Source organism: Vipera ursinii (assembly GCF_947247035.1).
Source record: "Vipera ursinii genome assembly, chromosome: 1".
Lineage (NCBI taxonomy): Eukaryota > Metazoa > Chordata > Lepidosauria > Squamata > Viperidae > Vipera > Vipera ursinii.
The window spans coordinates 193,275,279-193,292,081 of record NC_139512.1 but is presented as its reverse complement, the minus strand read 5'-3'; the positions used below and the strand labels follow the sequence as shown (position 1 = coordinate 193,292,081).

Here is a 16,803-nt window from a genome sequence, read left to right as displayed (position 1 = left end):
GCAACAAATAGTTTTGGTTCCCCAAAATGTCCAGGTTAATCATGAGCTGACTATTATATTGTCTTTCCAAACAATGTTTTCACTTTATACTGTCAAGCTAGCCCCCAAATAGAACTACTATATTGCTAACATAATTGAGCATTCCTACCACCATAATTAGCACCATTTTAATTTGCTCTAAATAGCCAGTGATTTTCACTGTGCCCTAAATAGCCACCAATCTACCTCTCTTTAATGTTAATGGAGCAGAGGAGGGCATGAGCATTTTTAATTCGGAGGAGCTGAGGGAGCCTGCATGGATCATTAATAGGAAAGTGTTTCATTACCAAAAGAGGAGGCAGCTCTCTAAGATCTGTTCTTGTCTTTCTGAAGAAGAAACCAGGAGGAGGTAACCACAGTGGTAATGTGAAATTAACCCTTGGCTCAAACTGCCAGGAGCCTTTCAAGAGGGTTAAAAAGAAGAGAAAAACCTGGATGACTGATTGGCAGTGCTGCATTTTTATATCCAGAGAAGTTTCAATTAAGAAGCAATTTGCTGCAGAAATCTGGCATGACTAGTAGATAGAACTTTACAGTCTGCGTTACAATTTACCATCATGGTTCTTTAAGCTGTTATGTAATTTAGCTCAAGTGTAGTGTGCAGAACTGTTGAACATAAATGGCTCACAGAGGGTTTGCTAAACCAATCAACAACTATGAGTAGAATAAATATTAAGTCTCCTGTTTATGTTTACCATTAGCTTACTTATCCTAAGGGGGTTCCACCCTCCCTTCCACCCTTTGTATTATGGCAAACACTGCATTTAGCTCTAAATGCTTTCTGTTTGTTACCTTCGTGAAATAATCTGCTACAATGATATAACTCAAGAAAATAAAGCAACAATAAAATTGGCTTAGAATGAGGCCGATGGTACATGCATCAATATTGTAATGTATTCTTTCAGAAATAGAAATGTAATAGTATAGTAGACACCCACGAGTGTCCACATTGCATTTTGCTTAAGGCCTTTCCCCACTGATGATTTGAAGTACTTCTCTCATCCTTGAGATGATACTGTCATGAAACAATACCGTCATGAAAAAAAAGTCCCATTGCCAATCTCTGCTCTGTCTCTTTTATCTCTGTTCCCAAACACTACAGTCACCTGAATTCCCCTCAGATTTTCACACATTGAGGCTATGCATGGACTATTATAGAATAAGAGGAGAAGGTGTAGTTTAACATTTGTCCATTAAGAAGAACGTAAGCTTATCTCATTTACACACTTGGGATGAGTTGAACATAAGGTGATGGAAGCAAGGCAGAAAAGAGATGTGGTCAGGGCATACTTGTTCTGAGGTTTTGTGCAAATACTGAAAGCATGACTGCATGTTATCCCAGAAAAAATAAAAATTCAATCCAATAGTTTGTTCAAGGATGTCTATGTATTTAGCCAATTTTTAAAATTTATGTAAAAGGTGTGGGCTTCACTTTTGAGGGTCTATTTACTAGAAATTTCTGATTTTAGGACCTGGCTTAGAATCTTCACCTCTGCTTTAAAGCAGCTAACATCAGTAGATCTATATTCTTAACACAATGTATTTTTATTTAAAATAATACATTTTTCCTGCAATTATACGGTATGCAATTGGTAAATGTGCCTGTCCCATTCATTCATTTATTTTATTCATGACAATAAATGACTTTTATAGTATTGGAAGTTTTTAACACATTGTTTTGTCAGAACTGCCTAAGTCAACATCACCCCAGAAACTTATTTTTGCAATCTATTATCTTCCTAAAGTGTGACTTCCTAAATCTTGTACAATTACAAGTGAGAAAAGAAAGCAAAAACTTACAGGCCAAGAGACATACGATGAAAAGTAACATTTGCAAAACAACAACTGGCGCTGACAGCTTGACTGGCATTGGCAATTCTCCTACAGGAATCTGGAAGTATATCCAGAGAAGGAAGGATCTGACTTCCTGGTTGTCCTGTCAGAGACCCGTCTAGATCTTTGAGGATGGTGCAGTGAGGGAATGGAAATGATAGCCAGTTTGGGGCATTGAGGAAGAGCACTTGATCTGCTCTGACAGGAAAGCCTCCTGAAAAAGAAAAAGAAGAGCAACATATTATATTATAGAACAATTAAGGGAAGATATAAACTCCCGTCCAATGAAAACTGAGAATTCAAAAATTTAGAATAGGATGTTGTTGTTGATCAAGTCAACAGCAGTTTTATTGGCAACGTTCTCTTCTTGCAATGTCTCAGAGAGTGTGACTGGCCTCAAATCACCCAGTCAGCTTCTGTGCCCAGGGGTAAAGAAGAGGCACACCATTGTAGATATTGCTTATGATTATGCTGTTTGATTTTAATGGATATGAAATGCAAAAAGCTAAAATTCAAATGGGAATAAGGAATTGTACTACTTTAAAGTAAACCAACCAAACAGAATCCTATAGAACCATCAAACAAATCTACCATTAGTGATGCATTTCCACAGTCTTTTGCACAATGTTTCTAACTATTGACTGCTTTCACACATTTGCATTAGCTAAAATATGTGAACAGGCAGCTTTTAGAATGCATATTTTAGCCAAGACGTTGTTAAAGCTGGTACAGAATGCAGCCGCGAGAGTTGTATTGGGAGTTTCCCGATACTCCCATGTCACACCTTTGCTCCGCAAGCTGCATTGGCTACCAGTTGTCTTCCGGGTGAGGTTCAAGGTGTTAGTAATGACCTACAAAGCCCTTCATGGCATGGGTCCGGAATACCTTGGGGAGCACCTGCAGCTCCGCCCAGTACGCTCCCACAGAGAGGGCCTCCTCAGGGTGCCACCGGTCAAAGAATGCCGACTGGTGGCCCCCAGGGGGAGGGCGTTCTCTGTGGGTGCACCGGATTTATGGAACCATCTTCTGGTCGAGCTCCGGATGGCGCCCGATCTCCGCTCCTTCCGGCGCGATCTTAAAACCCATCTCTTTAAACAAGCTGGCCTGGCCTGATGGGACGGGGTGGGATTTTTATAAATGAACTTTAATTTTAATCTGTATTAATTTATTATGGGCATTGTTTAATCACGTTTTAATAATTTTTAATTTTTGTATCTAGTTTTTATGTATTGCCCTGTTCACCACCCTGAGTCCTCCGGGAGAAGGGCGGTATATAAATTAAATAAATAAATAAATAAAGCAAGAGGAAAACTGCTAGGATTGGAGAAGAGACAGTAATGTTCCTTCAGGTCCCAATGGCAGACCTTATAAGCAGGTATTTTATTTGAATCTAGTGTCACTAATTTCATGCCTGGGTTATTCCTGCTCCATATAGCTTTTAAAAACAGTATATGTTCTCCTAGTGCATGGTTGTTATTATTAATATTACTACCTTAGCTTTGATGTTTGTTTCCAAGAAGAAGTCTTTTTTCCCATCCCAGTTCTAAGTTAATTTTATTATTATTTAAATAAAATTCCCTTGGAAAGAGTAAGAATTGCCATGAGCATGAACAGTGAAAACTAGGCTTTATGAGGCAACTGAACAGTACCTTGACAAAGAGTTGTGTGTTCCTAGCACCATTCACCCCCCCACACCCCCCCCCCAGGCCCTTTGTGCTTCTGGTCCTTCCCCTGGCCAGAAGACTCTTCTGAGCATGTCTCAAAATCAACCTGAAAGCCGTGTTTTCTTCTTTATTTATTTATTTTATTTTATTTATTATATTTTTATACTGCCCTTCTCCTGAAGGACTCAGGGCGGTGTACAGGGCAATAAATATAAAAAACAGAATACAAAAGTTAAAAACGATTAAATATAATGCCCAAATTTAAAATTTAAAACAATACTTAAAAACATATTAAAACCCCAACCCTAACCCATCAGACCAGGTCAGATTGCTCAAATAAGTACGTTTTTAGATCGCGCCGGAAGGAGCGAAGGTCGGGGGCCATCCGGAGCTCAACTGGCAAGCGGTTCCACAGGTCTGGCGCACCCACAGAGAACACCCTCCCCCTGGGGGCCACCAATCGGCATTCTTTGATCGGAGGCACCCTTTAGAAGTGAAGGATCACATTGCTTCACAAAAACTTTTCAAAGAGGTGCTTCTCTCAGAACCTTGTTGAAGCAAAGCATCTCTCCTAAGCTTTGTTTAGCCAGAATGGAAGCCAACTAAGAAGAGAGCCTTTTAATGGGACATGATGGGTTCCTAAACCATGCCGCAATTACATTCAGTTGTCTTCGAACACAAAGGTGGGACTCAACAGGAGACTGCAAAATATTATAATTCCAGATATAATGGATTGGATTTCAGAAGTGTGCAATTTAGCAATTTTTTGAGAAAATAGTATATTCTGTTAATCAGAAAATGTAATACTATCTCTTCCTTTTGAAAAAGTTCTTTGACAATCTGGGTGAATTTAGTTTTCCTCTTTAAAGACCTACAAAATCAGATTGATCAAGTTGAAATTATAAATTTATTGTTATTTTCTTTCTTTATGTGTTATTCAATGTGTAATTTTTTTCCTTCTCTTTGGTGATTGCTCATTTTTATTTTATGTATGTTTGTTTGAAAATGTATGCATGTATATATGTATGTATATGTATGTGTGTGTGTATACATATATGACAAATGACTCTGGGACTGATGTCTTAGAACAATATATTTTATATGCAGTCAGAGCACAGGTATTGAAAATAAAATGTAGTCCTTTTAGCCTAAAATAGTGGAAATGAGAACTGTGTGTGTAGATATGATTGGAATAAATTGTAAAGATGATAAGGATATATGAGCTGATTTTCTGTTTCTTTTTAACAGAATACCAGAATAACAGAGTTGGAAGGGTCCTTGGAGGCCTTCTAGTCCAACCCCTCTTCTCAGGCAAGAAACCCTATACCAATAGTTTTTATGGCTGAACAATAAAGAACTTTTCTCTTGTTGTTATTATTGTTGGGGTTGTCATTTGAGATTCTGGTGGTGCAGTGGTTAAAAATGTAGTATTAAGGCAAATTCTTCCCACAGTCTAGAGTTCAATCCTGATGGGTTTCAGGGTTAACCCAGCCTCCCATCCTTCCAAAGTCAGTGAAATGAAGACCCAGATTGTTGGGGGCAATATGGAAATAATGCTTCAACATTGTAAACCACCCAAAGAGTGGTGTAAAGTGCTATGGGGTGGTATATAAACCTAAATGTTATTGCTATGCTATTGCTATTGCTATTCTTTGGGAAATACAAAATAAGCCTTTTCTTTATTAAAATGAATCAGGTTGGTAGAGATGTGCATGTTTGGTTTTAAAGCAAAGCAAAATCTACATAGGTTTATTGTACAATAAGCCTTTTGGGGTTTAAAAGCTCTTATCCAAAGTATTACACCTAGAATTTCTATTTTTATTTAGCCAATCTATTAGCTCAACTTCATCTTGTTGCTCTCTGAGTATAGAAGGTCAATTTATGCAGTGTGGGCTTCCTCTATCCGTTATGGCTCTCCATATGATAGAACTCCAGACTTCATTCATGTGAAGAGCATTCATTGATAAAGGAGGCTCTTCATTGTAGACCTTCACCTTCCACATATGAAAGGTAACAGGAGGAAACGGAGTCTGCATGCTTTGTCCTCACATGACACCAACTCCATGGTGGCTTCTATCACCATATTCTAGTAGATGTAACTGTCCTGTTTGAAAAAGGTGCATGGGATGTGTATATATGTAAATTAATTGCTTATTTTCTGTGAACTGATTTGAGCTTAAATATTTGTAGAAAACTCTCTTTAGTGCTCTTCACACTCAGTTCTTCTCATCGCAATCATATTCAGTACTGAAAATCTAACTTACCCTGACCTTGGTAACAGCCAGAACAGGTAGTAATTGCAATGCAGTTGTGACTGTCAAAGTTCATAAAGGTTGTTCGTGAAATCAACAGTTCGTGCTTTTGAGGAGTTTTCAGCCCTGTCAACATACAGCTTTCATCCTGGTACAAGAAGGTAGAAATTGGCATTATGTTTGAAAAGAACAGTTGTATAAAATTAAGATGTGCATTAGTATGAATTCATATGATAATACTGTTTATGCTTAAACTAGTTTAAGACAACTATCTTGATTCATCAGGCTGAGTATAGATACTTTTAGATCCTGCCTTTTAATACAGAAATTGAGACATGGGTAGAAGGGTGAAGATTTCATTAATCCAGTAGCACCAAGCCCAAATTTGCTCTGGAGACTGCATAAATAAATACTTGTCATTGTAATCTAAATTTAATAATAACTTGGAGATCCTCTAATGATGTTCTAATAATTTCATTAGTTATTCATTCATTCGTTCATTTATCAAATTTATATTCATTTATCAAATTTATATACTATTCATAATCTCAGTTATTCTTGTCCATCCCCTGTGTCTGTTACATTCCCATTCTCTTACTTCCCTCAAACTCACCATAATTTCTTTTGTTTCACCACAAACTCATATCACGTGGCCCTATTCATTCTTTCCTGCTAAGCCTTTTTTATTTGTTTGTTTGGGTTATTTATTTATCAATAAATCTATACCCAATCAACTCCCAATAATTCTGTGTGGCTCACCAATAGAGTTACAATCAGAAACAAAATAAGAAGTAAAAGCAAAATGACAAAAAATGGATAAGATTAGAAAAAAAATGATGCAGCTTTCATTCACCTTTGGTAAAGGCCTGGGAGAAGAGTCAAGACTTTATAGCTCTTCTAAATAATAACAAAGTGAGGGACATCCTGATTTCAGGGAAAATCTCACTCCAGAGGACAGACATTGCTACAGAGAAAGTAGGATTCTAGGGTTCTGATAGATGGCACTGTTTAATTGAAGGAAACCAGAGTGTGAGAATCCTGTCAGGCAAAATGAATAGATATTGTGAGAAATAAGCAGTTGCCTAAGTAACCAGACCCTATAACATGAAGGGTTTTATAGGTAACAGCCAATACTTGAATCACAGCCAGAAGCAAACTGACAACCAGCACAGCTCTCAGAGCAAAAGTGATCTATAGACATTCCAAAGCATGCCCATCACTGCTCATTCTGCTTTATTCTTGACCAGTTGAAGCTTCTAGGTGTTCTTCAAGGACGGCCCCATGTACATCACATTGCAGTAGTCAAGCTGTGGTGATCAGAGTGTTAGCAACTGTGTAAAGCACCTCCCGATCAAGAGCCTGGTTCTGTTTATCCATGATATATGTTTTGTGTTTTTAAAACTCTCCATGTTTAGCTACAGCTTATTTTTGTGATGGTCAAAATATAAAAGATGTGCAAAAATCAAAAGTTATATATATATTTTTAAAAATAGATCTTTAGAAATTACAATTACTTTTAAATTACTAAAAGCTATTTAGCAGAAGTACACACATGACTCACATTTAAATTCCACCTACCGGTATTTTTCCTTTTAATTTGCAATGGGTACTGAACCAATGCAGAAAGTAGGACTTTAAAAGAAATAAATAATAACTGGCTAAAAGCATAATTTAAACATAAAAGTGTTGGCTGAATGGAAGGTTTAGCTTTCTTGTTAAATTAATGTCATAAAGTTTTAATTGATGTTAAAGAGACATCATTATTAAAGGCTAGAATTACATAAATTAATATGTAAATTATGACAAGAAGATTCTTTATCATGAGATAATCAAAGATAATCAGCCCCCTGGGGTGCTGTAAGAAACAAGGCACAGCTGAGCGCCTCAAAATCTTTTAACAAGTAATATGGGAGCACTCAAGAGCTCAGTATCCCAAGACAGCAAAACCAAAGAAAATATTTTTTCAGTGCTATAAAAGTTATCTGCATTCTAATCTTCTACCTATCTTCTATTCCTCTTTCAAGATGGACAGTGATTAGTATTTATATGTAAGGGTGTTGGTATATACATATGTTGTATATAGCATGTTTATATGTGTGTTATGTATGTGTACACTTTTGAAAGCAAGCAACAGAATTTAATTTTTAATGTGTGCCAGTGTGCCCACAGTAAAAAATATGACAATAAAGGTTATCTTATCTTATATCTGATTCTCTCTTTGTTCCTCACACTTACAGCAATCAAAATTTAGTCTCTCTTATTCCTAACACTAACAAGTATTTCAAGATTCAATTTTTGAATCCATTAAACTCATTTTAAGTTCCAACCTTCACCTATGCATAAATAATCTTATCTCCCTTGCCTAAAGTAAGATACTTTGGCATGGTGAAATTCCTGGAGTATACACAAAATTAGTTTGAAGAAATCTTGACATGTGGAATCTTATAATTCCAAGAGAAATATGCTTGCCTCTAGATTTCCATATCCTGGGCTTTTTGCCATATCATTGCCAAGGCAGCATAGGTAAATGAAAATGGAAGATGGGGTGACAAATGGAGGAGGCAAAAGTGCAAAAAAAATGTACTGCTTTTTCATCATTTTAAGGAAATACAACTTGTTTTTTTTAAAATTTCCTTTAAAGTAGAGCTTCTAGTGAGGCTATGATGAACTAGATGTCCTTGAAGGAGTGGAAACAGCCACTCAAAGATAGAGCTCAGAGGGCCAATGCTGGACACTGAAATCTCTCCAGATAAAAGAAAGATTGCAAAACAAAGCACTTATTTTCACACCTGACCCATCACAGACCCTCACTTGACACAGCCATATCTGAAGCCCTTAAAAAACAGAAGAACATTGACATTAACATCCACTAAACACCGCTGACCTAGCCTGGTAATGAAATGTTCAGAAACCAACACACAAGCTTGGAGAACAAAACTTCACCCTCATCAAGAGAGTATACTTATTTTTCTGATACACACAGATCCTTCTCAAGAATAGACATGATTTGGATTTCAAAGAATTTAGCTACTAAGACTTTCTCAAATCATAACTCTGTGAGGTTGGTTTATGAAAGGAAATTCAGTTCCTGAATTAGTATCCAGAAAAGCTGTGGTTTTAATTCTGTGTTCTTGGCTCTTTAACTCTGATTCTTCGAAAAAATTGTAACCTCATACCTTTTCATGGAAGTGGCCAATTAACACACTGTTAACAACAGAAGTGTTCCCAAGACTTTCCACAATGTTGATACCAAAATCTTTGCAAGAAGAGATGTGGAAGTTCCAAAGTTGAAGGTTGCTGGTGCTAATAATCTGATAGAATAATATTTTAATTTAATTTAATTTAATAATTTAATTTAATAATATTTCTATACTGCCCTTCTCCCTGAGGACTCAGGGCGGTTCACAGGGCAAAAGTAGAATACAAAATACAAACATTAAAAAGAAATTAAATGATTGCCCAAGTTTAAAACAATTGATATACAATTATAAAACCCCAAAGATAAAATTAAGAATACAAAAAATAAAAAACCCCACTTTAAGAAATGTATTAGCATTGTTTTAATATGGTATAATGCTAGCTACAAAGTCTCTCATCAGTTTAAAAGAAAATAGTAAATCAAAAAAGACAAATCTGTGCTCCTACTTCATAAGATAAATTGACTTTTTAAGAAATCATCTAAACTAATGCCAATTTTATTGACTTAGTTTTGCATGTTAGCAGATGACAAAAATTAAAGACTGATTTCCACAAGTTTTGCTGCAAAGACATTCACTATCAGTATTATGTTTTCTATGTTTCAGTATCATGTTTTTACTTCTAAGCATAACACACTCCGGGATATAGAAAATGAAAACAAAATGGAATTATTTGCACACATTTAATATCATAAAAATAATTTCCAGCATTATTTCAAATACAGCTATATGATGTCGCTAATATACAATTTTACCACTTTCCCCTTCTTTCTAGCTTTCCTTTTATCTTTTCCTGTTGTTCCTAAGCTGCCTATTTAAAATTTCTTCTTCTAAATAGGAAGATTGAATTTTCAATTACTTCACTCTAGTCTAAGATAACAGTAACAGTCATGTAAATCAGAGGTCCCCAAACCTTTGGGCACCAGGGACTGGTAACATGGAGAGAGGTTTATCCACGGATCGTGGATGGGGCTTTGCTTGCTTGCACAGCCCGGTTGCTGGCATGTCACGGCCCAGTACTGGTCCACAGACCAGGAGTTGGGGGCCCCTGATGTAAGTGACTCCAGGGGAATTTCCTTTCAAATAGGGGCATTATCTAACAAAATATTATTAATTATTATTGTAGCCAACAGAATTAATTATACTTTAATTTTAAAAATGAGATCATTTAACAATTATGCATGGGAAGGGCAAGGAAGAAAGAATGCATGGTACCTGGACTCCACCTTTGCACTGCCAGGCACTAAAGTTTTGGAATATAACAGGTTCTGTATTGTTTCTCTTTTGAGGGTGATATGCTGGATGTATTAGGAGTCCATACCTATTTATAACAAAGTAAGTGATGATATCATAAACAGCAAAAATAATCTAGGCTATTTCTATCAGATGATGTACTTGTTTTAACTATATGCATAATTTATCTGGTTTATTTGATTTCTAGCCCATCATTTGTAGCAGAACTCAAGATATTAGGCATACTGCTTGCTCTTCCAATTTTTCACTACAACAACCCTGTAAGTTAAGGTGGGTTGAGAGAGCTTCCATGGTGGACTAGAATCTAGCTGTTCCCAGATCGATATCTTAAACACTAAACCACCATTAGCACTCATTGAGTAATTTAGCAATTCTAGCATAACAAACAAAGTCCATGGTATGTATTCACAGGTGGCAGTTGATGGAATTGAATAAGCAATAAACAGAAAAGGCACAATCAGGTGGCTCTGACTTTCTTTATTGAAAGTACTTTCAGGGTAGATAGTTAAACAGCAGCATCTGATCATATGCAGCAGGCATGTCAAACTGCCAGCCCGTGGGCTGGATGCATCACACTGAAACCGCACCCACCCCATTGCTGACAATGGGGAAAAAGTCACAATATGTCGCACAACATCACATGACGTCGCAAGTTTGACATGCCTGATATGTAGTATCCAATCTATTAGGGCAGAAAAAAAAGATTCAACATTTCTAGAGTAAGCAACTTGATCAACGTACTTCAAGAAAAGAGACAAGCAAGAAACTGAATAGGAAGCTTGATTTTAAAATGAAATTTTCAACTATTGCTTAAGGTGTTGGATTAAGACCATTGAAAGTGAAGGAAAATAGCACTGTGTATACCACCTTGAGTTCTGGAAGAAAAGTGGGACATAACATAAATAAATACATTTGTGATGTGTATTTTAGAAAGTTATTGAAAGTATCTACTTAATTAACACAAGAAATGCAATACTTGCAATCCACTTCCAACCACTAAACACATTCAATCTCATGAAAACTCAAAATCCTGCTCTACTCAGTCCGTGCCAAAATTAAAATGATTCCGTCATATAGTTCTTGAGATTATTATAGCTTCTGTTTTCAACTTGTTCATGGTGAGAATTTCTGCAAAAATATGCTAAGTGTGTGTGTGTGTGTGTGTGTGTGTGTGTTCTGAGTGAGTGAGTGAGTGAGTGAGTGTGTACCTTGAAGTGAGTTTTGGACTCCTGACAACTGCCTGGATGAATCCCTGAAGTCTTCTTGGCAAGGATTTTCATAAGTGGTTTACCATTGCCACTGAGAGAAAGTGACTGGCTCGAGGTCACCTGGCTGGCTTCAAGTCTAAGGTGGGACGAGGGCTCAAAGTTTCCTGGTTTCTAGCCTGAGATCTTAACCAGAACACCAAAATGATATGTGGATAATCAAATTAATATAGACTAGGAGAAAAATAAATAATAATTCATGGCAATTATGCATGACATTGGTTAATGAACTGAGACAACTTCATGAAGGATGGAAAGATGGAAGGAACTCTTTACTCTTTACCAATAATTACATTGCAAATGTAATATTTTGTCAAAAAAAAAAGGATCAGAATGCAGAATGCAGCCACATTATATATATATATATATATATATCTAGTCATGCCGGCCACATGACCACGGAGACGTCCTCGGACAAGTGCTGGCTCTTCGGCCCCTAGAGTCGGAAACAACTAGCACACATGTGCGGGGGAACCTTTACCTTTACACACACACACACACACACACACAAATATATATATATATATATATATATATATATATATATATATATATATATATATATATATATACATATATATATATACATACACACACACACACATACATACATACATACATATATATATATATACATACATACATACATACATATATATATATATATATATATATATATATATATATATATATATGTCAAATGTTAACTATTTAGATTACCTTGCTAGGCCCCAAACATGGGGCAAATCTTTATTTCCTGTTTTCAGCCTATCTTGAAGGCCATCAAACAGGCTGTAGTCACACCGGACAGTTCATATATTTGTGTAAATTACTAACAAAGAATTAAAGGGAAACTGAGATGCATTTCTGAAGGTAAAGGTTCTCCCGCACATGTGTGCTAGTCGTTTCCGACTCTAGGGGCCGGTGCTCATCTCCGTTTCAAAGCCGAAGAGCCAGCACTTGTCCGAGGACGTCTCCGTGGTCATGTGGCCGGCATGACTAGACGCCAAAGGTGCACAGAACGCTGTTACCTTCCCACCGTAGTGGTCCCTACTTTTCTACTTGCATTTTTACGTGCTTTCAAACTGCTAGGTTGGCAGAAGCTGGGACAAGTAACAGGTGCTCACTCTGCTACGCGGCACTCGGGATTCGACCCGCCAAACTGCCGACCTTCTGATCGACAAGCTCAGCATCATAACCCACTGAGCCACCGTATATGTAACTAAAAATGAAATGAATTGTTTACATAGTCTATAAGAAATGAACCATAGCATATCAATATGTTTTCATCCTGCTGGAGGGAAACCCTATTTAACATCAGAGAAAGCATTAAACACATTTACCCCAATTAATTACTGCAGGTTTGCTGTATATGTATGTGCATGTTGTATATCTGATGGCATGTGTGAGATGACAAAATAAAATAGACAGAAAGGAAAAAAATACCTAGAGCAGGAATGTGCTACATTATTACTGAAAGACACCACTGGTTCTCCCGATCTTGAAGGAGGAAGGTGAAAAAAGTAACCATGTCCAGTGCCACACACCATGTTACTCTGCAGAGGGAAATAGGAGTTATTAGGACATCTGAACCAACTCAATAAAGATCATAAAACACCAAAAACACCAAAAGGATCTCTGCCTATAAGTCAGGAGAATTTATCATCACTAGCAGCACTTTGATATCTCTGTCAAATTATTTTTGAAATCCATTGAGGTAAGGATAATAGATCTCTCTAAAAGTTGACAGGGCACATACAAACGTGCCTTTTCTCCAACTATTGCAAACACTGATATCAAATCCTGGATTTCAGATTCAGTCTTTTTTTAATCACAATTTAGATCACTTTCAAAAACCTTTTGTTCCATTCTGTTGCTGCAACACTTTGAATAGTTTTTCATAATATGGATTTCCTCTGCTGAAGTTTCTTCTATTTTCTTCAGGTGTTCAAAGTAGCTTTCTTCCCTCACTTTTTAGCAACAGAACTACCCTGGGATATATAAGGCTGACCCCAACTCAGCATTATGGTCAGATGGGAACTTGAACATAGAATTTCCCTAATCTCTTAATCAGTACTGCTATTTTTCTTTCTATACACACTTTTGTATGGTTTTGTTTTGTTTTGTTTTGTTTTGTTTTGTTTTGGAGTGGGAAGAACAATTGAGTTCTGATTCACATTATAGATCAGGAATGAGAATTAAAGTCAGTTCATCTTAAAATACAAACCAAATGGATTCTGCCCCAGACTTATTTGAATATATATCACAAGAAAAGCAATAAGAAAAATCAAAATACTATATTAATTAATTAATTAAAATACATTAAAAAATTCCATAATTGGGTAAGCATCTATCAGCCTACAATATCTAAATAACAGCAGCATTCCTTTTTCCCTAGTGTATCTATCTGAAATAAAACTGTTTCATTACCAAACCAAGATTCAAAATTAGGGGGCTCCAAGAGAGAAGGCAATTAAATGGGAATATTGCCTAGCTAGACAATCAGCACTAAAAAAAAAAGCAATGGAAATCTGGTCCAGATGTGCTGTGCCCAAAAGGTGTTCATTGATGTCATTTTAAATACTTGCCAAGTGGTTATTTTCCCAAAGGGATTGCAAGCGCAACCACTAACTTACTTGCCAGAGGTTACTGGATGAATGGCTTTGAGAATACTAATTGTGACCTAGATCAAAGAGAATCAGTAGAATCCGTAGCCTAAGAAAGAAAGGCCCCAGAACCTATTTCCAGGTTTGCAACCTATCCAGTTTTCTCACTGTCGTGGTGCATGACATTTTTCTTTGGGTGGCAAAACAAAGAGATAAGAGTAATGCCTAAAGCACAAGTCGAGGCACCTTGTTACAGAAATATAGCTTTGCATATCACACTGCCCATAGCACAGTTAATGTAGAGCTTCCATTGTCAACTCATATTATGTCACTGGATATTTACCTAGAATACCAGTGACTCAGTCCAGAAATTATTTTTAACCTGGGGAGGGGAGGGAAGCCTGTATATTTATGTAGAGGAGGAGTAGCTTGACAGCAGTGCTTTTAGGCAAGTAGGAAATTTTTTGTGGAAATACATTCCTTAGGAACTTTATTTTATGGATTTTGTCGTAGCTAAATTTTCCCAGAAATGCCTTTCCACGTGAATTTCTGATAAAATTGGAATACAACCAAGTTACATTTTATTCATAATGTTGGCACTATAGTGCAGGGGTAGGCAACCTTGGCTCTTTTATGACTCGTGGACTTCAACTCCCAGAATTCCTGAGCCAGCCATGCTGAGGGCAAAGGGAAAGGTTTCCAAGCTGAGCCATGCTGGCTCAGGAATTCTGGGAGTTGAAGTCCACAAGTCATAAAAGAGCCAAGGTTGCCTACCCCTGCACTATACATATTTGTTTAATGCAATGTTGAAAACTAAGCATTCGGGTTTTTTTCTACTTGCTTTGTTTCTATTTGTTTCCTGCTTTCTTTTCCAATGGGTGATTTCTTGAAAACTGAAAGATATGCAGCCCCACTTGCACACTATTTAATCAAGTTTGTGGAGAAACCAAAAGGTGCTTTTCCAAAGGCAACCGGTTTCTTTTTCTTGAAAATCTTTCACTTCTCATCCAAGAAGCTTCTTCAGTTCACTTCTGCACTGAAGAATAGAAATAGAAAGAAATGCAAGAAATAGAAGAATGAGCATTAATTTAATCTACAAATCTAACTGTTGGGGTGAGGAAGCTTCAAGAAAATGTATCACAATGTCACTTGTTTTTTTGCTTTCCCATATGTACAATAGTATTGTCTTTATATCTTACCTCTATCAAATTATCAGGAGACTGGATATATATTCCAGCTGGGGACAGAACTTCAGTATTGGAAAGGCCATCAGTGCCCACTAGTCCAATAATTGTATTATGTCTTATTTTATTATTGCCATACCATGCTCCTAAAAATACAATTGCAAATTAATAAATTATTGCACAGCCGACCGCTTGTCTGCCTGCCTGCCTGCCTGCCTGCCCTGCCTATCTATCTATCTATCTATCTATCTATCTATCTATCTATCTATCTATCTATCTATCTATCTATCTATCTATCTATCTACCTTTTTTGCACCCACCCTATTATTCATGGCCCCAGATGCTACTGATTTAGGCTTAATGAAGTGATGGAGGAATGGACTGTTCTGAGGACAGCAGCATATAAACTCAAGTCCCAATAGCAGCTGCATAGCTGCCAATGTGCTTGATAAATAATTGCTGCTTTAAAAAAAACAACTTTGCTGCAGGGAAGTGGAAGTAAATGTGGGTGAGTGAGTTGTAGTTAGAGATCATAACTGATGACTTGGACCAATATACGGAGCACTTTATTCTGCATTCTGTTAAAGCAAAGAGGGGTGTATATGTCTGCGCATGTACTATTGTGCTTTACACACATGTGTTCCTAAACCTGCTGAGACTGTATAAATGCAAAGACTACTAACATGGTGTTGATCTGGTTAATTGATTTAGTTTATGTCAAAGTACATTGTGCATGCTTTGTTGATGATGAGCTTTGTGGTGCATTTACAAACATCAATACCCTGTTTGGCATCCTTTAATAAGCCTTTGTTCTGTTGCTTGGTGTGTGCTGCTCTTCACTTAATTGCTGCTGGCCTAGTTCTGGTCATAGTGTACAAACATTTTTGTCCTGATCAAAATTCTTTTTTTAGATGATTTTGATCTACTGGGGCATTACTGTTGTATCAAAATCATCATATTCTATATATTTATGAAAGTGTCGTTATAAGCAGCCAGCAGCAGTGCTTATCTTTGATAACTGTTGAAAGCAGAAGAACAACAGATCCCATAGGAATGGGAACATAGTAAATTAAACTCAAATCTGTCTTTCTTTAACTGGATACTGCTGGCTTAGCTGGCTTCTCTATTCTCCAGGCTAAAGTGTTCCTACTCAAGAAGCTTGATTACACAACTTCACTTACACTTGGGGGTTTTCCTCTTGTCCCCCTAACCACAGCATGAATATGCCCTGGTAACATTTTTTTTTGCCATATCTTTCATCTTATCCCCAGTTCATACTTGAAACAGCTTAGTTATCTTTGGCTGTTCCAGTTTTAAAGCAGGAATTTCCCAGTTGCCTGGATATAGTTTTTATTAGGGATAAAATCTAGAGCCAGTAAACTGAATGTGTTGGTGATTGAAAATTATATTCACTAAATGGAATGTAATTGCTGGTTTAGTTGTGGTTTATTATCCCATGTCTTTATAGCCCATCTAGGGACCTGCAGGGACATTCCTTCTCCTCTGGTT

The 16,803-nt window shown here is 36.9% G+C and overlaps 1 protein-coding gene and 1 long non-coding RNA gene across 2 annotated transcripts in view; both read right to left on the bottom strand.

Annotated features, from left to right (window-relative positions):
• The window catches only part of LOC310632646, a 1,302,393-nt gene that overhangs the window by 175,492 nt on the left and 1,110,098 nt on the right, over positions 1-16,803 (bottom strand). The window lies entirely within an intron of this gene.
• PKHD1 (PKHD1 ciliary IPT domain containing fibrocystin/polyductin) overlaps positions 1-16,803 on the bottom strand; it is a gene marked incomplete at both ends in the record, with an annotated part of 193,424 nt that overhangs the window by 36,058 nt on the left and 140,563 nt on the right. Inside the window, 5 exons of the mRNA XM_083349752.1 lie at positions 226-291; positions 1,840-2,086; positions 5,801-5,936; positions 8,965-9,099; positions 15,310-15,440. Coding sequence (XP_083205878.1) covers positions 226-291; positions 1,840-2,086; positions 5,801-5,936; positions 8,965-9,099; positions 15,310-15,440 — 715 coding nt within the window. The remainder of the gene's footprint in view (positions 1-225; positions 292-1,839; positions 2,087-5,800; positions 5,937-8,964; positions 9,100-15,309; positions 15,441-16,803) is intronic.